This window comes from Meles meles, chromosome 10 (genome assembly GCF_922984935.1).
Source record: "Meles meles chromosome 10, mMelMel3.1 paternal haplotype, whole genome shotgun sequence".
Classification (NCBI taxonomy): domain Eukaryota; kingdom Metazoa; phylum Chordata; class Mammalia; order Carnivora; family Mustelidae; genus Meles; species Meles meles.
Genome location: NC_060075.1, coordinates 43869519 through 43896486, shown reverse-complemented (window position 1 = coordinate 43896486; position 26968 = coordinate 43869519). Strand labels below are relative to the sequence as shown.

General features: G+C 42.8%; 1 protein-coding gene across 4 annotated transcripts in view; it reads left to right on the top strand.

The window, feature by feature from the left end:
• BMPER (BMP binding endothelial regulator) overlaps positions 1-26968 on the top strand; it is a 253349-nt gene that overhangs the window by 178688 nt on the left and 47693 nt on the right. For 3 of the 4 annotated variants that reach the window (XM_046021646.1, XM_046021645.1, XM_046021648.1), the window contains exon 13: positions 393-729. In XM_046021646.1, the coding sequence (XP_045877602.1) occupies positions 393-729 (337 nt within the window). Of the gene's footprint in view, positions 1-392; positions 730-5314; positions 5370-26968 lie in introns of those variants that run through there. The other variant, XM_046021647.1, reaches the window with a different exon arrangement.

The following is a 26968-nucleotide window of genomic DNA, read 5'->3' as shown; positions in this document are numbered from 1 at the left end:
TTGTTATCTTTCCATTTCCACATTTTACTTATCATTGGGTACATGAAAGCACAAGTTGGTCCAACACAATTACTATAGAATAGGGCAAAACTATAACCCTAAGAGGAGCATGGTCAATAAGTGGTACTCTACAAGTTAAACAAGGGTATGTAAGGTATCATATTTAAGGACCAACTTTATACAGTTTTAAAATTCTGAGCCTCCAAAAGTGTTTCATGTACTATAACACAACATTTAATATGGTGAGATTAAACAGTAACCAAGAATTTGGATAGACCCTTACTGTTCCTTGTTAGAGGTTAGTCATTTGTACTATGTAAGGATACATGTGCTTGGGAATTATTGGTGGATTTAAGTGTTGTTGATCCTCTTTTCTTTTCCTTTTCCTCTAGGTTTGGAAATATCCTGGGATGGAGACAGTTTTGTTGAAGTCATGGCTGCCCCCCATCTCAAGGGCAAGCTCTGCGGTCTTTGTGGCAACTATAATGGACATAAGCGTGATGATTTAATTGGTGGAGATGGAAACTTCAAGTTTGATGTGGATGACTTTGCTGAATCCTGGAGAGTAGAGTCCAATGAGTTCTGCAACAGACCTCAGAGAAAACCAGTGCCTGAACTGTGTCAAGGGACAGTGAAGGTAAAGCTCCGAGCTCATCGAGAATGCCAGAAACTCAAATCCTGGGAGTTTCAGACCTGCCACTCAACTGTGGACTATGCCACTTTCTACCGGTAGGTACAGTGCTTTGGAGGATGGGTTTTGGTTAGAGACCAAGGATTGACTCAACCTTGAAACAGAGTGTTTGAAATTTCTTGGCATACAAACAAGGGCACCCAGGGCACATGGTAAACACTTCTTCTTTCTTGTGTTGGAGACAGATCTTATCTTGACTCAGTCCCACATTATATACCAAATTAAGAAACTGCAGGGAGTATTTCAGAGTTATCTCCTAGATGTCACTCTGTTTTTTTGTGTGTCTGCAGGCTCACTGGGAAGCTAGTGATTTTTCTAGGTGTTGGCTTGACTCTAAGGTTGAGGAGTGCTTCCCAAATTCTGTCTGCACAGCAATGGTATAGGGCAAAAGAGCAGAGGTGGGAATCACAGATAACTCTGGCTGCCTCTGGGCATTTGAGTAAGCTTGGTTATTTGAAGCCTGAGGAAGAGTTCAGGTCTAGCCCCAAACCAATCTGCAGGTAGAAAACAAGGCAGTGAAATGAGAATCCCTTGGGTCTTGGCCAACTCTCAGACTTTGCATCCAAAGTCAGAGGAGAGTAGAAAAAAGGCTCAAAGATGGAAGAAGGAAAGTCTATCATTGAGAAAATGGATTCCATAATCTTTTCTTCCATGCTGCAAGGTTGCATTTGTGAATTGATGAGTCTGACCTGGCTGTACTTCCATTTATTACACAATTCCATGGGTTCAAGAGCTATGACTGTCTATAACTTTAACCACCGCGGGTGTGGGAGGAAACATGAGACGACGCAGCCCAAAAGGCCTTGTTGAAGTGATTTGCCTGTGCCTCTTAAAATGAGAAAGCTCCTGTGGTCTGAGGCCACAGAGAAGTTATTTTTACTCTTTAATTGCCACCAGTTTATTTCCCCTAGTCCTCGTTAAATGTGATCTTTTTTTATTTGATCTTTGGACATAAAAGATAAAATTCTATAAAGGCAGCTCAAAGTGGAGTGGAAAAAGGACTGTCCCTGTCATCACGCACCCCTGAACGTGGCTGCATCTGCCAAACCATTTGGCTCCAGCTCCTACGTTTAGCTCTTTCAAGCCATTTTCCTGTTATAAATTTGAATTCTCTGGGTTCCCTTCTTCCTCCTTCCTGTACCACCCCCCAGATCGACCCCACCCTTGTCTACTGAAATTGAAGGATCTTAATGTAAGACTTGGGAGTGAGTTAAACAGCTGGACAAACAAACCAGGCTTCATTTGGAATCTAAATACCTATCACTCGAAGGTCTGAGGCGGAGCAGTAGAGCATAGCAATTAAGAGCTTTGTGGTCTTCCGGGGCTAAAAGTCCAGCCCAGCTTTACAACCTTGAACAATTATTTAAGCTCTCTAAACCTCAGTTTGCTTATCTGTGAAGTGGGGATAATAAAAGAAGCTGCCTTAGAGAGTTGTAATTCAAATTTAGTGAGATTATGAATGTCAGTGTATGTGCTCAGCCCAGTGCCTGTACATAGCAAGTGCTCTGTGATTAATTGATGGCTGCTGTAGTTTCTTCTATTAATTAAATGAAATGGTGAACAAGTATAAAGACTTGTTTGGAAGCTCCTCTGCCCCATTTGCGGGTTTGAATTGGACCCTTCTCTGTCTAACATGGATAGGAAAGGCTGCGCTTCTCCCAGTGCCCCAACAGTCTACACCTTTGATTTTTATCCCATTTTGAAGGAGTATTTTGAAAACAGGAACTGGAGAGCAGGCCTGCAGAGATTAGTCCCTTTTTGCAAATTTCTGTTTCTTTTTCTCTGTGGCGATTTATTTCCTCTCATGATCCTTGGACTGCAAACAGGAATCTGATGAGCACCTTGGCAGAAGTCGTGAGAAATGATATAGACACGAACAGAGAGGCGGAATGGTGAGGTGGACACGCAGATGCTCGCCTTCCGCCCTTGGAAGTTGCTGCCGTTGCCACAGCAGCCCAACGGCCGTGCTTATTTGTGTTAGGGGCTTGATGTGCAGAGTCTGGGGCGTTTAGGAGAATGTTCCCGGGATCTCTGTGATGAGGACCGGAGCGCTGGTTGTGGTGTCAGGTGAGCTCACGTTTGCTGTGCATGGGCTGGTGGCAGAGCACCCTCCCATGGCCAGTCACCCCTTCCCGGAAGAGGCAAAGGAGCTCAGGAGAGTGGAGCTGGAGAGTCCTGCTTGTCGCACAGCCTGCTGATGATCTCATGCCCCAACCAAGAGTGTGTCTCTGTGCCTTTTCAAGTGAGGCTGGCCAATGTTAGGGAGATCTTGGGTTTCTTCCTTTCTTTCAAGCATCCGTGTGGGAGGAAAAAGAAAATGAACAAGGTCAACATGGGAAGGTAATTTTGTTCCCAGGGGATCTCCTGGGAGGACCAAATCTTAGAGAGGCTTTAGGAAACAATGGACAAAGAATATGTTGGGTGATAGCAAGTTGGACCTAATCTCAGCTCTGCCACTCTCCAGCTATGTGGCCCTGGTGGCAGCTGAGGTTCAGATTCTTCACCTGTAGAATGGGTATGACAGTAACTGCCTGGTGGGGTAGCTCCTCCAAGGACTGAGGTCAACAGACAGTGCCATGTTGTACATGGGAGACAGCCAGTGCTGGCACAGTGGCTTTTATCCTGTGTCCCTTCCTTTCCCCAGAGAATCTCGTCCTCAGCTCAGCTACTTGTCTTTCTGATTGGCGATCACTTCTCTTGCTCATATCATAAAGAATCGATTAGATAGATTCTCACTGATAACTCCATGGAACAATTTAAAAATGAACTGTTTCTTATTGGTGACTAAATTGGAACAATTTAAAAATGAACTGTTTCTTATATAGTGAGATAGTAGAAGACAGGACTCCATTTTGATCCTTTTAAAAACGTGTGTTTTGTCTTATAAGAGTAATATATATGTTCGTTGTATGACAAATATTAAAGTGAATAAAGAAGAAAATAGAAATCATATGATATTTCACCCATGTAAATTTTTGCCTATAAATTTTATGTCATTGGTGGAATTTCTAAGATGAATCTGAAAACATAGACATGACTGGAGCTGTGACCTTATTTATGAATCAAGGATTTGCCTTGATATCGTGAAAAGTCATACACATAAATTGTGTATGGATTTGATTCCTTGCATTTTCCCTTCACCCTCTAAAGAAATATGAGTGTTTCCTGTAAGGACAGAGAATCAGGTCACATGGCTACAAAGGCAGCCTTCCAAGCATCACTGTTTTTGTGACATGGAGAAGGGAGAGAACAAAGAAGATAATTTCTTTGAGGAAATGTTACTCATGTGATAAATTCCACAGGGAAAATTCTATTATAAATATGAGATAGCTATTCTTACAAAGTGAAAATCATAATTTTCATTTCTCTGAGTAGGAGTTTACTTTTGAGAGGTCTAGGATTTAAAACTCTTGTCTTATGTTGGTCTTTTGTCTAGTCCAACATTTTAAATAGTAAACTGTCTATTGTCTAAAAACTCTAAAAACTTTGCAGATGAATAAGAAATTAGCCAGGATTTTTGTTGTCTCTTTTGGGAAACTTTTTTGGTTTTTCTGATTTTCTTCACAAATCAGTTCTACCCATCATGGCCTCATTTGGCATAAAAATGTAATGTTTAATTAAATATTAATTTAACCTTTGTGAGCAGCATAATTTGGTTTAGTTCAGTAATTGAATATGTTTAGGTGCAAGATAATTTAATTATGAATCACATAAAAATTTTAGCTGGCTGTGTTGATAATGTGTCTTAAGTCCTAGAGTTGCTAATTGTCTTTAAATTAGATAATTTCCTTTAATAATGTTTTACATTCTCCTTTACTGGTATGTTACAGAGAAATTCCTAGTAGCTAGGGGGTAGTGTACTGTGGAAAAATTGATGTGAATTCATTTGAATTCTATTTGGATTCATGCACAGGCTCCCCCGAGGGAAATATGTCGAGTATGTTCATGCCTCTCTTCTCATGTCTCATGTTCACCTTACTTTCCTGGCCTCATGTTGCCCTCTCTATCCGTGTTCCTGATGCCAGCCGAGACATCCAGGAGGAATAGGCAGACGCCCTCCGCCCAATGCACCCCAAAGTTTCCCTCAAAATCCTTGGCAACCAGCATCAAATCTGCTCCCCACTTGCTGTCTTGGGCCACACTGATGAGAAGCTTCAGGTAGCCCTGGGCAAGGAGAAGCCAGGAGGCGAGCTGGGCTGTGTGGGTCAAACTGGGGAAAGAGAAGACCTCATCGCTGCGGATGAAACATCAGCAGTGGACTTTCTCCGTCATGCAGACCCAAAGCCCAAACAGAATAGTTACAACAAAGTGTAACCTGCCGGCACAGCAGGGCTCTGAAGTCAGGGCAGGCCCACATTTCAGAGAAGTCAGGAAAATGCCTGTGAACTGCCGCAAAGCCCAGGCACTTACAGATCACAGTCGTCTCAGGACTGTTTTCCTCCTCTGCTCTCCTTAATGGGGTATAATTCACCAGAGCAAAAACTCTGTTCACTTGTTCAGTTTGGGAAAGTGTCTGGGGAGTCCCAGTCTAGGAAATGTTCTTTTTTTTCCCATGCTGTGGTTTGTACAGCTGTAAGGAATTGAAGGATTGCCAGAGGATTCACAGATGTGTCCTTCCTGCAGAGGTACCGGGAGGTAGGCGGTGGGAGTAGCACAGGAGAACGCTGGAACTTCCATCGTACCATGGTGCTGGATACACTGGCGTCCGGGGACTGACCGTGGCTTCCTTCCAGGAGAAGATCACAGACTTGGGGGATGACCCACTTCGTGTTTTCCTATGAAGGAAACTAATCATTTATTATAAAACAAGAGAAGAGATCAGGCAAGAAGTACAGGCTCTGCGTGTCTGTTTGTGTGTGAAAAAGTCATATAAAACTAACTACAATTCTGTAATTAAAATCAACTCAATCTTCCCTTGCTTCAGAGAAGAACATGCTGGGAACATTTCTGTTTGCTTCTTTTAATAACTTGTCTCAAATTACCATTAGAACCAGGACCCTAAATCAAATGAGATATTCATTTTAAAGTGTGATTATTATAGGCCTTTCTTTTTATTTTTCTTTTGGCACACTAAGCGTTTAGGAACATTAGTCACTCTGAATCTATCAATAAGGTATGCTGACACCAGGTGGCAGTAGACACCTCAGTTATACCACCTATCAGCCATCAGCCCTTACAAGTCCACCCTTAAAGGTTAAACTGTTTTCCCTAGTCATTAGTGCACGCTCTCGCTCTCTCTCTCTAACTTCTGCCCTAGGCTGCTCCTTTGACTGTATCTAAATATACAATGTGCGTTCCTGCCTCTGGGTCCATGTCATTCCCTTCCTGGATGCCCTCATTTTCTACACTGATTTAAGCTGAAGGTACTGCTAAAGTCTCATCCCAAGCCACTGTAAGTGCTTTTTTCTTTGGTTTCTTAGATATGCCGGTTGTGTTTATCATTATTTAACATACACTCTGTTGCACTGCCATCAGCTCTCCAGCATTGAGTTTTAGGTTCACTGGGGAATGAGAGATGTCTTTTCTACCCTTTTGTGTTTCACCCAGCATCACCCTGGGAAGTCACCCCTGGAAGGAAATGTTTCTCAGCTCCCTTGCTAGCCTCTCTCCCATTTTTATCCTCTCTGATCTATGATTTCTACTTCCCTTAATTCCAAGTCCATTTTAGGTCTTTATTTCCACACTCAGTTATGCACTTATAGTCAGAGTGTGCATGCTTTTCTGTGCTATCAGGGAATAGATGGGTCAGGGCAGGCAGGGCCTCTGGTCCACTTTCCATGTTCCAAATGTCAGCCCTTCTTACTGTGTGAACCCATTGCTGTGACTGGCTCCGGAGCTCACCACTACCTCTGCCTACTCACAACTCACTTGAAAGCCACTTGGAGGGGTACCTGGGTGGCTCAGTCAGTTTAGCGTCTGCCTGCAGCTCAGGTCATGATTCCAGGGTCCTGGGATTGAGTCCCACATTGGGCTCTCTGCTTAGTGGGGAGCCTACTTCTCCCTCTCCTCCCCACTCATGCCTCTTTCGCTATCTCTCTCTCTAATAAATAAAATAAAATAAACTATTTTTTAAAAAGAAAGCCACTTGGACCTCCCAGCTCCTCTTTAATCTCTCAGCTAGGATTTGGCCTTGCCATCTTCTTAATGCAGTGTTTTGATCCATAGACATTTCTGTGTTCATCTCTCTCAGTTGGTCTTAGGACTTTGAATTAGGCTGCTCTTATAAAAGCACAACAACTGACCTCCAATGGGGTAATCTTGCTGTGGCCAGCTGACCCTGTGCCCTGGCACCCCTCAGTCTTCTCCCCGAGGAGTCACGCCCCTTCTGCCTTGTTGCTGGACCTGAGCCTTCTGACAGGTTGGAACCTAAGCCTTGTTGTGGTTTTCCCTCCACCTTACATCTGTTCTTTTCCAGGTCAGCCACAGGTAGATTCTTTCCTGTTTGCTCCACCAATATAACCCAAAATAAAGATTTTCAATGGCCTTCAAAGTGCCTGGATTTCAGTTCAGAAAGGCCCTTCCTAGTTAGTCCAATTTTCTTGGAACCAACCGGGGGGGGGGGGGAACAAAAAAACAACAAAACTTGAGCACACTTAGAAAGGTCCAGAGTTGCTTGGGACATCAGTGTATCCAAGTCTAAAATCATCTCATGTTTAAATTTTCATATCGAAAAGAGAAACAGAATCCTTTAGCAAAGAAGTAAAGAAAAACAGTACCTATCTTAGCAGGTAGGTTACCTGCTGAGGAGACTTTGGGCCAACTGTACAGCTGGCCAACTATGAAGGTGGAGAGAGCACAGTCCATAAGAGACAACCCTCGCCTTAGACCCCACCAGTTTGAAGGTATTCCCCAAGTCACCTTTAGGGTCAATAATTTGCTAGAAGGACTAACAGAACTCACCAAACGCTGTTATAATCATGGTTATAGTTTGTTATAGGGAAAGGTTACAGATTAAGATCAGAAGAGACATAGGGCAGAGTCTAGGAGACTTTCATCCAAGCATGAGCCTCTGCTGTCATTTCCTATAGAGTCATGCACTGGCATTAATGCCTCTTGGCCTCTGTGCTGCAACATTCACTCTTCACAGGGAGTTTCCAATCAGGGAAGTTCATATGAACCTTTGACGTCCAAGGATTTTACTGGGCCTACCACCTGCTACCCGCATGGCTGACTTCTGCTCTCCAGCTCCTCCCAGAGCTCATGCTGGTGCCTCTAGTATCTAGTTCCTCTGGAAGTTGGGACTTTTGCGATGTGACCCAAAGCCTCCATCATAAATCACATTGTTAGAGTGGCTGGTATCCAAAGCCCCCAGGGAAAAAAACAACACTCCCGCCAATCAAGACCTTCAAGGGGCCTAGAGATCACCACCCTGGGAGTCAAAGTCCAGAGCCAGACTTTGGGCAAGGTGAATTCTTCACTGTACAACATGTCTGGCTCAAGGTTAAATCTAATTTCTGTTTGATTTTAATTTTAGCTTTGAGTTTATTTTCAGCATAAACTTCCTGGAATCCTGCAGTGTTTCTCCTCAGAAAATTACGTTCTGGGATGCAATTAAATGAGGCTTTTGAACACATTTGAATGAGTGTCATTGTCACGGGTAAAACACTAATTATTTTGTAGCACCTCTCTTGGCTGCTTAGGGGATGTCTTGATTACTTCTCAGTTGTCTGCTGGAGCTTCCTTATAGTTCCATTGTTTATGAGTTTAAGGCCTCCTCCATCCATGAGAGCAAGGCTGGTGTGGGTAGTGTTTTCTTTATTTCCCTGTTGAGCTAGGTGGGGCACTGAGAGATGAGGGGACTCCTTGGGGTCTGCCCATGGAGCCTGAGCAGCCAGCCTGACCGGGGTGTCCGTGTCTGCTCTCAGAGTCTCTCACTGTCCATTTAGCTTTTTCAAATATCCTGCTCTGCCATGATGTTTGGAAGAAGATTTCATCAGTTATTTAATTTCTTCCTTTTACAACTTTCAGCAGAGTACCTGCTGTGCTCAGATACTGTTATAGGTTGGCGATTCAGGACTGAACAAGAGAGACCAAAGCTTTTCCCTCAGAGGACCCAGAGACTAGTGTGGGCAGACAACTATAAATAAGAAACAAGGTCACCGCCAACCGTGAGAGGAATGGAGGAGATAGGGCGGGCTGGGGGAGGCCAACATTGAATTAGGTCACAGGAAGAAGCTGCACGAGGAGCTCTCCTTTGAGTAGAGTCCATGGCAGGTGGGAAGGACTGGTGAGGAGCCCAGGCAGGGCAGGGGGAAGGGCACAGGCCCTGATGCTGGGAAGGCTGTGGCCAGTTTGAAGACCAGAAAGGAGGCTGCCATGACTCACACTTCTAGAAAGTGATGAGAGTTTGTAACTCTTAATCCCCTTCCACTATCCCACCTTTCCCCCAAGCTTCTCCCCTTCTGCAACCACCAGTTTGTTTTCTGTATCTATAAGTCTGTCTCTGTTTCATTTTGTTGGTTGGTTGGTTTTGATTTTTAGATTCCACATATAAGCTAAACCGTATGGTATTTGTCTTTCTCTGACTTATTTTGCTTTGCATAATGCCTTCTAGGTCCAACCATGTTGTCACAAATGGCAAGATCTCATTCTTTTTTATGGCTGATTGATATTCCATTGCATAGCTACATAGATAGATAGATAGACAGACAGACAGACGGACAGATAGATGGTGTATCTTCCTTATCTATTCATCTATTGATGGATACTTAGGTTGCTTCTGTATCTTGACTCTTGTAAATAGTACTTGAGATATCTTTTTGGATTAGTGTTTTTGTTTTCTTCAGGTAAATATCCCAAAGTAGGATAAATAAATCATGGGGACGAAAAGTACAGCATAAGTAGTATAATCCGGAATATTGTCATAGCTTTGTATGGTGACAGATGGTAACTAGACCCATCATGGTGAACACTTTGCAATGTCTAGAAAAGTTGATTCTGTGCTGTAGCCTGAAACTAATATAATATTGTATGTCAACTATACTTTAATTAAAAATAAATTAAGTAATTAAAAAAAACACACACACTTGTCAGGGGAAGAAAGAAGCGTTGGTTATGCTGCCAACAACCACATGAGTTTGGAAGCTCATCCTTTTCCATTTGAGGCCCAGATGAGGCAGCGGCTCCAGCCAGCACCTTGATCACATCCTTGTGAGATGCTGAACAGAGTCCTTGTCTGAACTCCAGATCTAGAGAAACTGAGATAGTAAATGTGTGTTTTTTAAAGCCACTTAATTTGTTGTGTAAGCCAGTAAACTTGTTGCACAGCAATACACAACTACTATATGTAGAAATCAATTTTGACTCATCTTTGGATACTGTTTCTTAAATACTGACAGAAAGTACATTATGAACACTTTTTTTTTAACTGTTTCAGACTTTCCTATTTTATATAGTTTGATCTGACTCCCCAATTGTGGACTCCCTGTCCCTCCTCTGTGGTCCTATAGCCATCTGTACTTCCCTTCTCATTGTAGATTTAACAGATGTATTGTAAGTGTCATTTTAAAAAAACCTTATCACTACCAAACCATAAGTTCCTTGAAGCTCCTGTTTTTTTGTCATTATTGTGTACCCAACACCTAAGAAGGAACATGGAGTAGAAATGTTTTCTCAGGTTCAAAAAATACATGTTGGTTGCCTAAATAGGGAAAAAAATGAATAAACAAAGAAACATTTTTAGAAGAAGATTTTATATATTTATTTGTCAGAGAGAGAGAGTGTGTGCACAAGCAGGGGCAGCGGCAGGCAGAGGAAGAGGGAGAAGCAGGGGGGGCTCGATCCCAGGACCCCGTGATCATGACCTGAGCTGAAGGCAGATGCCTAACCGACTGAGCCACCCAGGCATCCCAGAAAGATTTTTCAATAAGTGATGGATAGAGTGGTACAAAATGGGTGTGGCATAGTTATCAGGCCCACTGGAAGCTGCATCAATTTCTGAACTCCTCTATTTCTAACTTGTGTGCTGTTGAGCAGGTTGGTTCACCTGCAGAGGCCCTGGCTGCCCTGTGTTGGAGAGGGTGGTGGGAGCACCTGCCAGATTGCTGTGAAGGTTTGCTAGGAAGCTTGCAAGAGGCACTCCACATGGATATTCACTCCAGGCCTGGGATACGGCAAATGGTTAGTCAGTGGCTGTTTTATTATTAATATTGTTTCATTACTGAACTAGAAACATGTCATGTGTGTAGTTTACCTTCAGTATAATCTATTTAACCTGGTTCCAGAACCTGAAAAAATGTTTCAGTTTTATTTTCTAGACTCGTCTGGAAGAACTTCTTCATATCTTGCATGGAAATGGGTTTTTTCTTAAAAAAAAAACAAAGCACACAAAACCAAAAGCTGGTTGGGAATTCATTAAGGTTTTCGCAGTGTGCTCTTTGCAAATTATTTCACCTGATGGTACTGACCCAGAAGGGAGGTGAAAAGGGGACAATGGATTCTCTTAGATGAGTACTTACATGTGAACCTCAAGAGAAGTTGGACTCATCCCCAGTGAGGGTACAGACTGAGAATGGAACGAGTTCATGTTCATGTGTCTTGTTTTGTTCTTCTTAGAACAATACAGAGTGTAGGAGAAGAAGAGTATGCCAAATTCTGACTTTCTTCATACCAAGATTCTTTGCCTTCTTTAAGAGTATTGAGCATAATTTAACCTTCATATGGTGATTCAAGGTTATTACTGGGGTATTAATTGCACTTAGCATCGTTCCAGGAGACCTAGGCTAGGGGTGGGACTCCTAAGCTCTGTTTGAAATTTAGATCTTAGTAACTCATGTCTTCTTAGAGCTTCTCCTTGATCTATTTCCTTCGCTTCTTTCTTTTTTGTTTCGATGTAGGAAATAATGTTTGTTAATACTGTTTGCAAACTAGGTATTTAAAGGTTCTGAAAAAAGGCCCAAGTCTTATTCCTATGAGAAAAGTACTTTAAGACACGGACTATATTTATTTTACCCCCTTCTGCCCGTGGTTAGCAGACAGCTCAGAGAAAGTTTGTGATTCATTTTAACCAAGTGTACAGAACTTCAGGGCGAGGATCTTATTTTTTCAGTTAATCCCAATTCTGGCTTCATTTTTATCTTTCTGGTATTCCTCATTTACCATTTCATTTTATTTCATTCTACATGGAGTTTTATAAGTGGATTTAATCCTTTCTGGAACAAGTTGGAAAATAAGTGACAGTGGTCATGGGCAAGGTATCTAGCACCTCTGAACTTGCAGTGTTTTTCATTATGAAATAGAGCAACAGGTTGCTCATGAGGCTGGGTGAGGTTTCCGCTGTAAAGCCTAGATGGAATGAACAAGGAGTCAACTTCTGCTGGCTGCATCACCAGCAAGATATTGTGCCCTTCATGAGGGCAGGCCTGAGCCCTGTTGTTTCAGGTTGTCCTTGGAAAATCAGGATATACAGTTGGGGGCCTGAACTCCGGATCAAGAGAACCTGGAGACAGGTGTCCTCAGGTTTCCATCAGGCCACATATAGATGGGTTGGAACTTTGATGTGTCGTAAGTACATCCATGTGGCTCAATGAAACCATAGGGACAGGTGCAGAATCTTCTGAAATTAGCTGATGTCCTGGCTGCATCATGGGCTTCTCAAAGGTGTCATGCCCTCGTATGTTCTGGGAGCAGCAACTGGGCTTCAGTCCAGACCGCAGGGCTGTACTGGGTCTGACGGCCCTCCAGGAATCTTTGGCGTTACCATCAAGTTGGCAAAGATTAAAATCAATGAAAAGTTTGCAAATACACAGTAAGAGATAATGTTTTGCATTCATGTATCCTCCTACATACTGTTCTCTATTTACATGGAAATCTAATATTCGATCTTACTTTTCTTCTGACCTGGCAAATAAAAGGTGTAGCAGGCTTTCACACACAGGCTTTTGGAGGGGGCAGTGTGCATGCAAATAAATTCAGAAGTGTGTATGTGGTGGGAAAAACAAAAAGACCGAGGGGCAGTTTAGTTAAAGAAGAAAATAATGAATTATTTTTTTTATATATCCACAGTCCTCTTTTCTAGGTTTATATTCAATTATTCATGTCTGGGAGTCAATGAAATCAATAAATAATAAATTAAAATAGATATATATTGTCTATTGTAAAAAAACATAGATGATTTTATAGTCACCGTTGATCGATTAAATAATTCACTGGGCGCTGTTCAAGGTGCTGGAGATAGGATGGTGAACAAGATAAATGAGTCCTCTGGTTCACAGAGCTTGCAGAGTAGGCTAGTGAGTAAGCAAGGCAAGCAAACAGGACTGTAGACAGGGAGGGATGCATTTTTGAAAGAAGATGTACAGGGTGCTATTGAAATCTGCCAGGGGGTGACTTCCTGGAGGAGGTGACTTCCTAAACTGAAACCAAAAACATATGTAGGGTTTCACTGCACTAAAAGAGGAGTGAGGGGTACTAGCCAAAGGAGTTTGCATGTTCGAAGCTGTGGAGGCCAGCAAGAGCCTGGTACAGCAGCTAAGAGAAGGCTATTCCATGGTGTTCCATGGTGCGGCATCATAAATGATGAAGGGTGTGGACCGTGAGTCAGGAGGCAAAGGCCTCAGCCAAGTCATTATAGTTCATGCCCCACATCCATCAGACAATGGAAGGGACACACCATAGTGTCTTTTAGCCATTAACTGGAACAGGTTATTCTGAGCAGTGGTTCAGTAAAGCTGAAGCGTTCACTTATTCATCATTCATTTCTTTATTAGTTTTTATACACCTCTTATATATGGGGTCATTGCTCTCAAACTTTAGCAGGTTTCAGAATCATTTCATGGGTCCAGGGCGGGGCCTCATGTGCATTTGTAACAAGTTGCCAGGTGATGCTGGGGGTTGGGGACAACACCTGGGGAACCTCTGCACAGGTGGAGGAATTAGAAGAAGAATTGCTTCCAGGGGTTTAGGGATCCTCAAGGACTCAGTTCTTTGAGATTTTGTCTACTCAACAAACTTATTTTTTTAATTATAGGGTGTGTGTGTGTGTGTGTGTGTGTGTGTGTGTTTGTCTTCTACAGTCTATCTCCAAGCGTTAGAGTTGAGAATGTAGAGTGGGTCCATGGTTAGGGGAGTAGGAGCTAAATATATGCCCACTTAGACCAAAGTGGTAATGGGAGCTCAGTGGCATTTTCTTGATGTGTAGTTCAAAGTACAAACACCAAAGCAAATCTTTTTTTTTTTTAAAGATTTTATTTATTTATTTGACAGAGAGAGATCACAAGTAGGCAGAGAGGCAGGCAGAGAGAGAGAAGGGGGGAAGCAGGCTCCCTGCTGAGCAGAGAGCCTAATATGGAACTCTATCCCAGGACCCTGAGATCATGACCTGAGTCGAAGGCAGAGGCTTAACCCACTGAGCCACCCAGGCGCCCCACCAAAGCAAATCTTTTTATATCTTTTTTGGTGAGTGAAAGGGGACTGGACTGGTCTTACAGCCTCCTTGTTCATAAGGCCAAGCCAAGCATAAGTCCTGGATTCACTCTGCTGGATTATTTGTGAGTCAGAATTAGAATCCGGAGTCAGAGTTCTGATCACTGAGATGTTTTCTGCTGAGAGCCCAGTGCAAGGAACCACCCTGGGCACTATTAGAGGATCCAAGGCAGGGCCAGTGAGGTGGAAGGGAGGGCCGAATACAATGCAGCTTTGTTGCTGGTCAGGATCAGAGCCCAGGGTTCCTGTGTAGAGGCAGGGCTGCCCAAATCCTCTCTTCCCCCATGTCCTCAGACAGGCCTTGGAGACAGAGGCCAGGACTGTGTGCCCAAAACGGCCGACAGAATGTATCTGTAAAAATCTGTTTCCTCTCTACTGGCATTAGGCTTTTAAAGAGACTGGTCACCAGCACAGAGAATAGAGAATAAATGCTTTGCAAGGAAATGGGGAAATCTGGTGGCGATACTGGAATTAATAATTCTTTTAACATGAAAGAGCTGTTCCCTATGATCTTTACTGTCTTACCTAGTGTTTGGAGTTTTAAAAGAGAGAGAAGACAAGCTGGTTTGTTCATCGCATCACAAGCTAACGGCCCATGTGTGAACTTAAAGGTAGGATGCATTTGAGCTGCTCAAAGAATACAGGCCAGAAGACCTTTCAGAGCCCCCAAAAGCTTTTCCATATGAAGAGGAAACCAGGAAATTGGAGTCTTCGTTTTGTCTTTATGATCAAAGCTGGGAAGGAAAGATATTAAACAGATACTGACCCACAGTTTTGTGGCCACCGTTAGGATTTATTGGCCTGCATAGCAAATAAGGGCTGCAGAAAAGCTGAAGTTGGTATTTACTTGAGGAGATAAAAAGCTTCAGATCCAGAAGCTGACTGAAAACAGAGGGCTCTATTTTATAGATAATGAGTCCGTGGGCTTTGGCGATAAGAGTACCAGCAACTGTGTTAGCTGGCATTGATTGACATGCATTACAGGCCAGAAACTCTGGGGGGTCTGATAATATATGAAGACATTAATAATAATGGACAATGCTACCCTAACCGGAGGAGTAAGAGCTTACGTGTTGGAGTGCTCACTATGGGCCAGGCAGCCTCTGAGGGGGTTGTGCCTACACGTACTGTTCCATCTGTGTGGATGAGAAACGGGGGCGTAGAAGAGTCAAACATACCACCCCAGGTCACCAGGCAAAAATGAGTCAGTCGGGACTTGAAATTAAGTCTGTTATGACCCAGAGTTTATGCTTTTGACCGTTACCATCATAATCTGATAATATTCCTCCTCGCCACCTGTTCTCGACCCTAAATTTTCTTCATTTTCTTTGCTTTTCTTTCCTTCTTTTTTTAAAAGATTTTTATTTATTTATTTGACACAGAGAGACACGGTGAGAGAGGGATTACAAGCAGGGGGAGTGGGAGAGGGAGTAGCAGGCATCCTGCTGAGCAGGGAGCAGGATGAAGGGCTCCATCCCAGGACCCCGGGATCATGACCTGAGACAAAGGCAGATGCTTAACAAGTAAGCCACCCAGGTGTCCCTTTTCTTCATTTTCTCAACTGAGCTAAAAAACTTGGATTTTGAAAGTGTTGCATACACTACAATTTATTTTCATTTCAAAGGGTGTTTTTTCTTTTAAAATATTTTATTTTCTTTTAAGCAAAATTATCTGCTCAGGAAGCAATGTGTTATAGTTTATTTTGGCTGAATTTTAAATAAACCAATTTCATCCTATTGGTCTTTTAAATAGAAATATTTGAATTTCAAAATGGTGGCGATTTTTCTAGTCCAATTTTTTTCTGGTCCACAGTATTAATTCTAGCATGAAGACACACCAATGCCCAATCCCACTGCGAAAGGCTGAGTTCATCATGGAATGGCAATGCCTGATTCTAGTGCTTTACACCTATAAAGCGTTTCTAACTTTTTCATCTTTTATCTTCTGAGACTGTTTAGAAGCAATTCTAAAGAAAGAAACTGATTTTTATTTCACGTCTTGCTTAAGATGTTCCGTTTGATGTGATACTGGTAACTCAGTGATTCTGAACTTCTGGGAGGCCACAGTCCTTGTTGAGGATCTGAGGAAAACTAATCCTTTTTCGAGAAATACATATGCACACTTGTGTATATGACAGGGAATCATCTGTGTGGGCATCAGTGGACACTGGGTTAAGAAATCCTGCCTCTTTCCTCCCTCCTTCTCTCCCTTCAGCTCTTTAACCAAAGTTTTTTGAGCCCTGCTGAATGTTAGGCCTGGTGCTGTGTGTTGGGATTACAGCAGTGAGTGAAATAGACATGGCTCCTGTCTGCATGGGGCTTATAGTCTCCTGAATGAGAAACATAGTAACTTAATATCCTCACAAATAAATAGGCTATGATATCTATGTGGTACAGAGGAATGCTTTGGTGTATAAGCGGATCATTTCACAGGAGGGTCAGACCCAGTAGGGGCATGTGTGTGTGTGTGCGCGCGCGCGCACGCACGCGTGCACACACAGGGGAAAAGGGAGGCACCTGCATCAGACAGTGACTCCCTCTCTCTCCCCAGCAAATGCTACTCGAGCTGAGAGCAAAGGGATGGGTAGCAGTGAACCAAGCTAAGAGGCAGGAAGAGAGGGGCCCAACCAGGGAATATCGTGCCACATGTATGCCCCACTGAAACGCTGATGTAGCCAACCCTCGGAACTACCCCCGTGCCCATCCTCAGGAGCTCTGTGTACTTCCTGAGTTGTTCTCTCTGTGTAATAAAGTCCATGACGCAGAATCTTACCTGTCAGTGATTCAGTCATGTCATGGGTCGAATTGTATTTCTCCTAAACATAAATCCCTCTCATGGAGCTTTAAGATGGGTTTTCTCTTCACCCTCGAGGAAGTCCATCTGACTAAACCTGTTCTATCCTGGTCAGGGGTTTACGTCACTTGCTGCGATATGCTTGGAGTCTGGACCGTGTTCCTTTGCAGCGCCCCTCTGGAACGATGCAGGCACCCTCGCTGCACGTGTGGGCACACGCACAGATGTGCACACGAGCCATGGCCATGCTGTCAGCACACATTTGTGGGCCGTTACTCCAGCTCCGGCTCCAGACCCGTGTCCTTCTTTGTTATCCTTGGGCCAGCAGCACTGGGAGCTTGTTCGAAGAACGGCATCTCAGTCCCTACTTTTACCCTCTGGAAACAGAATGTGCCATTTCCATAGAGTTCCCACATGATTTGTGTGCACACGGAAGTGTGTTTGGTGCTGGTTTGGTTTTCTCCATTTCCACTCTGACCTACTCTGTACCGTGTTGTTAAACATTTTAGTCTCAGTGCTTCCCTGAAAGGCCTGATAGCACATTGAAGACTATTAAGTATCTATACTTTAATAGAATAATTTGTTTTCCTATGCAGAGAGAAGGAGGAGTCCAGGTCTCTGTTTTGTGGGACAGTTGGAATTTGACTCAGGGGCGGACAGTGCGCTGTCACACTCTGCAAAGGCATTTCAACCATTCATGGATGGGTCACTTGTTAGTTACTGGCCTTGGTCTTCATTATTTACATCAGGTGGAAAGTCTCTTAACAGAGATTTTCGAAGTGGTTGGTGATGCTGAAACAGCAGTTTTACACTAATCAGTGAAATAACTTCTATTTGTGAGTTGTAAGATCATTTGTGTTTGCTTCATGCCCTCTTAGAAGTGTCTTCCCAGACACTGAGCCGCAAGATGACAGTGAAATGCAGCCCAGGCATCAGCCTCGCTCATGCATTTGGCCTGGCTGGCCGGCCACACCCCCCACTCCCCACTGGGCCCATTCCTGCCTGCTCTCTGATTCTCAGGCTCTGTCCTTCAGTTCTTCATAATAGTTACTCATCCCCTACCTTGCTGGGCCAGCTGACCACCCATTTTGCTCCATTTTTCTTTCCTTTCCCTTGGTTTTTGCATGGCTCACCATTTTGGGTAAGAGTTTCAGGCCCTGGGCATCCCTTGGGCCACGGAGGACCACAGCTTGGGAGAGTACAAGAGCCCGTGTATTCAAGTGGCAGGATAACTTTTCTTTGTACTTCGATGGCATCCTCTGAGTTTTAGCTGTCTTTGATTAAGTTTAACTGGTTAAGTTTGCTCACCTTGTATGAATTCGATCTTTTTTCTTTTTCCAGTGGCATCTAAGGAAAACCCCACTTAAGCTAGTTTCAATAGTAATGTGTTTAATCTGTAAAAACGAGGATTAATTGACTCATGAAACTGCAAAGTCAGGGTATTTTCCATGTTCATTCATGGCTTGATCCCGAATTTAAAAGAGGTTACCAGGGGCACCTGGGTGGCTCAGTGAGTTAAGGCCTCTGCTTTCGGCTCAGGTCATTGATCTTAGGGTCCTGGGATCGAGCCCCACATCGGGCTCTCTGCTCATCAGGGAGCCTGCTTCCACCTCTCTCTCTCTCTGCCTGACTCTCTGCCTACTTGTGATCTCTGCCTGTCAAATAAATAAATAAAAATCTTTAAAAAAAATAAAAAAATAAAAGAGGTTACCAGAATTTGTGCTTTCTCCAGTTCCTGCCACAGTCCCTCCGTGTTGGAATACAGTCTCCCCCCACCCCAAATTCTTCTTGCTTTGAGCTTCAGACAAATTATGTAGACAGGGGTGAGTCTCTTCTCCCCCAAACCCCAGCAGGTCTCATGCACCTCCTCGCTTCTGACTGAGTCTTGTGCCCATCTCTAAAACAATCACCATAGTTGGGAAGATCACATGAGTTGATTCACTTAGACAAGTGGTTCTCAAAACTTTGGAGACTCCTCTGGAGGACCCGCCCAAACACAGATTCCTGACCCCACCCTCAGAGTTTCTGATTCAGCGAGTCTGCGGTGGGATCTGAGAGATTCTAATGAGCTCCTAGGTGGTGTGGATGCCGCTGGTCAGAGGACCGCATTTGGAGAACCACTAGTTTAAACCAATCAGGGGCTCATCACGTAGATGTGCCAACGTAATTCAAGGTGCTCTTTTACTTGAGGAAGGGAGATGGCTATTTCTTCTGTTCCCTCTCTAGCCTACTTGTCCTCCTCTTGAACCACAATTCCTGCCTGTGTGTCATGAGGAACACCTCTACAAGGGACTCTTTTAGGCTCAGGGAATGTGGCTATGACCAGACAGAGTTTTTATTCTCATGCCTGGAGGGGTGGGGAGACTGGCAACAAGAAGCAAATACATATATAATATATGAGGTGATTTCACATGCTACAAAGGAACAGAGAGCAGGGAAGGACATGGAGAACGATGCCAAGGTCTGGGGGGTGTTTCAGTTAATTCCGTGAGGGAAAGGCTGATGGATAAGGTACCATCAGAGCTGAGACCTGAAGGCAGAGAGGGAGTGAGCCTTGCCCCAATTTAGGAAAAAGGCCTTCCAGACAGAGTGCAAGGGGCTTGGAGAGATTGAGGAAGTCACTGTATCCAAGGCAGAAGGAGTAAGGGAGAGAGGGAGAAGAGGTACAGAAGCATAGGGCTCTGCAGGCTGTGGAAAGGGCCTTTGTTTTGTTTTTTTGCTGTGACATGAGCAGCACCTCGGGGAATAGAGACTTGAAATATGATAGAGTAAACATGGGTGTTGAGAGAATGAACTGTGCCCTTATATTCAGTTAGTGTCCAACAACTGAAAAATCCAGAATTGGGCTCTGAGTGCACGTGGCATTTTTGCTCCCTACCCTCACCATTTCTCGTCACCATATATTTTGAAGCTCAGTTATCTGCAGAGGAAAGGAGACATTAGCTGTCTGTCTTCTGGTCAGTGCCTCTTGATCTTCTGCCTGAGTTCCTTTCTAGTTAAGCCGAATATAAGATTGTTTTCTTCTGAATGTAAGCTCTGAGCGATAACCCACGATCACATTAACTTGGAACTCTACCATTTCTCCCATTCTTAATGCAGGCACTGGGGAGAGGGATTCCTGTTGAATTGTGCTTGGAAAAATTTTTTGGAAGCATTTTGATTTTTTTTTTTTTTTTTTAGCATTTTGATTTTTTAAAAATCACTTCTCCTCAAAGGAAAGGAAGAAATGAAAAATTCGGTCTGATTAGAATGCAGGTGTCACAGAAAGGTGACATGTTTAGAGGTCTGCAGGACTGCTGGAATGGGAGGACCCTTGGGACCTTCAAGAGAATGAATCATGAGGGCTGATTTTAATAATAAAGCTGTCCCCATCTCCCAGAGGGCAGGCCTATCCAGGGGGCTCTAAACTCATCCAGAAGCTTGTGGTGCTGGGGCCAGCAGTGAGTCCTAGTGTATGCCATCTGTGGTGCTCGGAAGTGCTTAGTGACTCTATCAATTTATTCCATCAAGTTCATGTTCCAGAGTGTGGTTGTCAAGGCTCCATGCCATCTGGCAATACCTTATGTTTTGAGATTTGCTCACTTTTACCTACATTCTATTCTAGCCAATCTGGCAACCCCTGAGTGTACTTGGTACTTTCCCATGAACATGCCTTTGTTTTTGTCTTCTGTCATTTTGCTGGGACTGTCCTTCCCTGCTTCTCCCTGTTCTAGCCCAGTTTAAGGACCTTTCCTTCCTAAAAGCATTCTCTTGAGCTAAAACTGATTCCTCCTCCCCTATGCTTCTCATGCCGTGGTTGTTCCATTTTATGCACTAATTCCATTTGGTCTTGGATATATTACCACAATTCCTCTACAACTTCTTGAGGGAAGAGGTCATTTGTCATTCAGGTTTATGTCCCTTTCATACACCTACCACACCCCAACACATGACAGAGGGACTCAGAATTCTCAAGAAAGGCACAGTGAGTTGCACTGAACTGAATTCTGGCTCTAGGTGAGTGACGGTAATTCTGGGCCATTTTAATCCTGGGGCTTGCCAAACAATTTTCTTTTCTCCTTTTTTCTTTCTTTTTCCCTCCTTCTCTTCCTCCCTCCTTTTCTCCTTCCCTCCTTCCTTCCCTCCCTGCCTTCCTGCCTTCCTTTTGTATTCTTATACAACCTCTCCTTTTCTTTTTTCTTTTGGGGCATGTGGATTACATGTTCTGAGTGCTCAGGACCACTTTCTCTTTTTTTCTTGAAATTTCTAGAACTGTTCTAGAAAGAGAAGTTTGGTTCAACCCAACCAAATAGTCTGCCTCTGGGGTTGAAGTGTAAGTGTGCAGTGGTGTTTGGGGAGGCCCAACAATGAGCTCAGATACACTCTGCTCACTCCTGCATATGCTTAGTTCCCTGGCTTCTCATGGCAAACTTGTCTTCCCTCCCTTGGCCCATTGCCTGGGTGGGAGAAAGGACATGAGATGTTACCATCAAGAGTCTCCCAACCTGAAAAACTGGAGTTGGGCATGCTTAGAAATACACTTCAAATTGAAAAGGAGAACAGAGAGAGCGGATATGTGTATGGCCTCAGGGCTGTGGGATTCTCAGAAATGTCCCTTAATACATCCATGTAGCTTGATTTGTTTTCTTTTGTTCAATGATCTGTCTTCTGGATTTATCTTATCTACAAATCTCCTCCTATGTGGAGAGATGATTGGCTTGGAGCAGGTACTTTGAATGAAGGAAGGAGGTACGTGTCTCCTATAGAGAGGAGAGGGGCAAATAATACAGTATGCCTTTGTGTCTGTGGGCTCTTAGCTCTTTGTGAGTTTGTTGGTTAGAGTCATTTTCATTCCTAACTGCCTGTCTTTTGTGAATCTCTTCTCACAGATGAATTACAAGTTGAGGCATGTTGTGCATAATTGGGCTGTCAGGGCCGTCATGTCGTGTGAATTCTGAACACATTCCCACACGTCTGCAGAGGCTGGCACCAGATTGTGAGCGTGCCACTGGAATAATACACGCCTTCTTGTCCCGCTTTGGACTTTTTTTTAAGAGAGGCCTAAGAAGACAGGGTCAATTTGGGTTTTGTTCTTCTTCCCTCAAGATGACACTGGAAGGAAACTAAGAGCACCTGAGGACCTATCAAAGTTAATCATATTTATGCTTAGTAATCAGGTTCACCACAGAGGGCTAATCAGTAGTGTCTGGACTCACCAGTGATGAGAACAGTTTGCTCTTTGACTCACAAGTCAAGTTATTTTTCCAGTGGAAGATGACGTAATTTGTGATATGTGGATTCCTCAGTGAGGATGCAGTTAGTTCCTTTGTAACTTCTAGAATTATAAGACAATTTAAGGGACAAAGTACATGTTTACTTTGCAGTGCTATTTAAGAAAGGTGGCTCTGTTCTCTCTAAGGGTCCATGTGCCTTGAAGTGAGTAGAGTAACTGCCTTCCATGAGAATCAGAGATACTGTTTCACTCAAGCTAACATTGCCTCTGAGCCAAAGGAGCATTGAGACAATTCTCATTGCTGATAAGGATAAGGAAAGGGGAGTGATTAGATTGCAGACCTATTTTCCAAAGGTGGCCCAGTCTATGAGAGGCACATAAGCATTGGATTGATATTCAGGCCTTCAATGTCCAGTATCTTCCAGAAGTTATTGTTGATTCTTATCAATATAATACTCATGTGAACCTGACCACAGGTGCCATAAGATTACATACCCAAAGCTTATGCCAGCTAGGCTTAGAGGGCTCCATTTCAAGCCTGGGTGGGAACAAACGGAATGCGATCTTCTGTTAGGGGCACACTCCACACACTTACAGACAAAAATACCCTAGAAAGGGGGTCCTACCTTTCTTACATGCTTCTGTTCATATTTTGATTGGGAAAGGCCTTTAGTCTTTTCTGCTTGTAACCTTGTAGGCATGATTAGGCATAATTGACTCCATCTTGCTTTTTACATCCTCTTCTGTCAGTTACCACGTCTGCTGATTTGTCCTAAGAAATTATACACATACCACTTCTCCTTTACTGGCTCTATGATTGGGTGCTTTCCTTGTCTGTGAAATGGGATGAATAAGAGCTCTACATTGGGTGGTCGTTAGAACCCAATTGGACATGAACACAAAGCATCTAGGCATAGAGCGCGTGTGTAGATAAGGCTTAGCTAAAATCACAGCCCTCCACTCCCTGCCTTTCTCACTCATGGGCACAGTGAGGCCCTCATATCCACGAGCCTGCACTACTGCCCCAGACTCCTCACATGTGGCCCCTGCTAGACTCTATTTTCTCCCCTAAAGCTCTCTGCCTGCTAAACTCCACACACAGGTGCTGCTTTTGATCTCTGGTATTCTCATCAAAATTCTTAAGTGGCTCCTTACTTGATGGACAAAGTCCAAACTCATTTGCTCGGCATTTAAGGATTGCTCCAGTCTCTACCCCACAAACTTTGTAAAATAATTACTTTGTTATGTTGAATACAAGTGGCAAGAGTGGACATTCTTGTCTTTTTCCTTATCTTAGAGGAAAAGCTCTCCGTTTTCACCTTTGGATATGATGCTAACTGTGGGTTTCTCATACATGGCCTCTATTATGTTGGAATGTGTTTCCACTTCACCCACTTTGTTGAGATTTTTATCATGAATGTATGTTGAATTTTATCAAGTTCTTTTTCTGACTTCTGTTGAGATGATCATATGATTTTTATTCTTGATTTTGTTGATGTGGTGTATCACACTGATTGATTTGCAAATATTGAACTATCTTTGCATCCCCAGAATAAATTCCCCTTGATTGTGGTGAATGATCGTTTTAATACATTGTTGAACATGATTTGCTCGTGTTTTGTTGGAAGATTATTGCATCTATATTCATCAGGGATATTGGCCTGTAGTTCTCTTTCTTTATGGTGTCTCTGTCTGGTTTTGGTATCAGAGTAAGGTTGTCCTTCAAGAATATATTTGGAAGTTTTCCTTCTTCATGTAATTTTTGGAATTGGTTGAGGACAATAGGTATTAACTCTTCTTTTAACCGTTTCATAGAATTCACCTGTGCATCTGTGTGGTCCTAGACTTTTACTTATTGATAGGTTTTTGATTACTGATTCAATTTTGTCACTAATAATTAGTCTATACAGGTTTTTTATTTCTTCCTGATTGAATTTTAGAAAATTGTATGCTTCTAGGAATTTACCTGTTACTTCTAGGTTGTCCAGTTTGTTGGCATATGATTTTTCACAGTGTTCTCTTACAATCCTTTGTATTTCTGTGGTGTCAGTTTTTACTTTCCAAATGCTCTGGTCCAGCCGACTGACAGCCTCTTGAGTGTGCCCTGCTCTGTTGTGCCTCTCTGGCCTTTTGCTTAGGCCTTTTGCCTGGAATCTACTTTCTCATCTCGCCAAATCTTACCCACCTCTCCATCTCCAGCTCAAATTTCATGACTTTTTAAAGTTCTTCCTGTCCACCAAAGACACATACTTTTTTCTTTTTTTCTGAACTTCTACATGAATTGACTACTCCATTGATTGGCCAGTAACCAAACTACCTATCCTCTTGTTGTGGACATGAATTGGAATTTAGATCCTGCGTCACTGTTTTTCCTTTCTTCAGTTCATTTCTTACCTCCTGGAGCAGAGGGTGTTAAGTGTCACAAAATTGAAAACTATGTCACATTCATATTTCCCATCTCCTAGCCTGACATTCCTTGCATTGGAGGCTCCCAGGAGTTATTTGATGCAGGAGAGGTTCGTCATGATTAGAATAAATCTTTTCTTTATGGAAGTCTTTGTTTTTAGCATATGTAAGCAGTAGATGTGGCAACTCAACGTGCAGCATCTTATTCTCGATTGGGACATGCCAATTTGAATGACTTATTAACTCTGCAGCATTGTCAAATTCATTTGCCATTGTATCCTCTGGACAATAGAATGCTAATTCTCTCAGACTTTTTTAATTTCTGCCAAACCTCTGAGCATGGCTCTGGCTGACGTCCTCAGAGACTAAATTGGAGCAGAGGCAACTGACTAAGTAAGCCATTTGGAGTGTTATGTAATTTGGACTTAGATTTAGTTTTTTTCGGAAGTAAAATAGCAATATGACACCGACTCTGGTCCAGGTGTTTTTCTCCTCTCTTGTGTGTTCTGGTCTTTAAAAAATAAATCTAGAGCAGCTCTCGATGTTTTAGGATTGTTTTTCCAATGGGACTCCTTTTCATTTCATGTTGTATCAGGCCTTTTTTATTTTTGGTAGAAACTGTGTGATATATAAGGTTATATACTTTTGGTTCTTTGATGTGTTGCATTTTGGTTTAATAGGTAAAAGTGAGGGCTTATTGTCTAACCATTTGGGCTCCAATCCTGGATGTACCATTAACTGTGTGTCATTAGGAAAGTGACTTAAACTTTCTAGGCCTTAAACTTCTTGTCTGTAAAGTACACATATTACAATATTTAGCTCATAAGATTTTTGTAGCTATTATATGAGATAATATATTTAAAGTACTTAGTACAAAGCTGTGATACAGTAAATGTTCAACAAATGTTTGTAATTAGAAAAAAGTGTTATATATTCATTTGTCAGTGTCATGATAGGGAATAACACAAAACAGAACAAAAAGAAACCCTTCTCAGATTATGATCCTGGATCTGCAGGATTTTGTAGAGATCTAAAAGTATCAATGGAAGGCTGGTGCTGATTCTTGAAGTCTCATTATTAATAGCAATTTTGACAGGTAAATGGAAAATGTTCATCTTTCCAAACTACTAATCCCTGGCGTAGTAGTCCTATATTTGTACATTTTTGGCTGCTCCAGTGTGATGAAATGAGCTTGGCTTATTAGAAATGGCCTCGAATCATAACCCTGGATAAGCCAAGGAGTCATGTAGAACCAGCAGAAGACACTATCATTATGGCTCCCTGAATGTGAAGTCAACTTATTAATGGAATCTGGAACCTACCCGTTCACTGAGGTCACACCAGATCTCTCAGTTTCTGTGTTAATTTTCTTCCACTGCCTTCTCTTGGTCACCAATCTTCAGAATGCTAGAGAATGACATGATGTGTTGAGTGGCATATAGTGTGTTTGCTGCTGACTCTCTTACTTAAGGATGATGCTCCCTGTTTTCGGGTTTCTGCATAACATTATCAGGGATCCTGAGTATCAGTGGAGAAAAGGAGAGTACTTTTTGACTGCATTGTTTCTGTCTGTATTTTTAGATATTTACATAGCAACATGAAATTTAGAGTTGTTTCCACGTGATGCCAAACTCCCAGATTGGAACGAGAACAAGACCCTGACAATCCTTATGGATTTTTTTGAATGTTCTTAAATATTGAATACTCCCTTGAGTATTATGTAGTTTGAGTTTTTACCCCAATATGGGCTACCAGATGGCCTTAGTCTTAGACTGAGTCTAAAATATTTCTTGTGAGAGTGGGCAGGCATGGGAGAGGTTGGATTATGGATTCTTAAAACTTTATTAAGTTTTTTATTTTAATTCCAGTATAGCTAACATACCGTGTTATATTAGTTTCAGGTGTACAATACAGTGATTTGAAAGTCTACACATTGTTCAGTGCTCATCATCATAAATGTACCCTTTCATCCCCATCACCTATTTTATACCCCCTCAACCTGGATTATAATTTTTGAATGGAGTGGTATATTAGTCAGGATTCTCCAGAGAAACAGAACAATAAGGATATATGAAGAGGTTCATTATAAGTAATTGACTTCCATGATTATGAAGGCTAACAAGTCCCAAGGTCTGCAGGATAAGTTGGCAGGCAGGACCCCCAGAAGAGCCAACTGTGTAGTTCCAGTCCAAGGGACAGAAGGCTCACAAGAACCCAGGAAGAGCCGTGTTTTAGTTCAAGTGCAAATGCAGGAAAGAACAGTGCCCCCATTGGAAAGCAGTCAGGAAGAATTCACTCTTACTCAAGGAGGGTCAGCCTTTTTGTTCTGTTCAGACCTTCAGCTGATTGGATAGGCCCACCACCCACATTAGGAAGAACAATCTGCTTACTCAGACTATAGATATTAAATTATTTTCTTCCAAAAGCACCCTCACAGAAACACC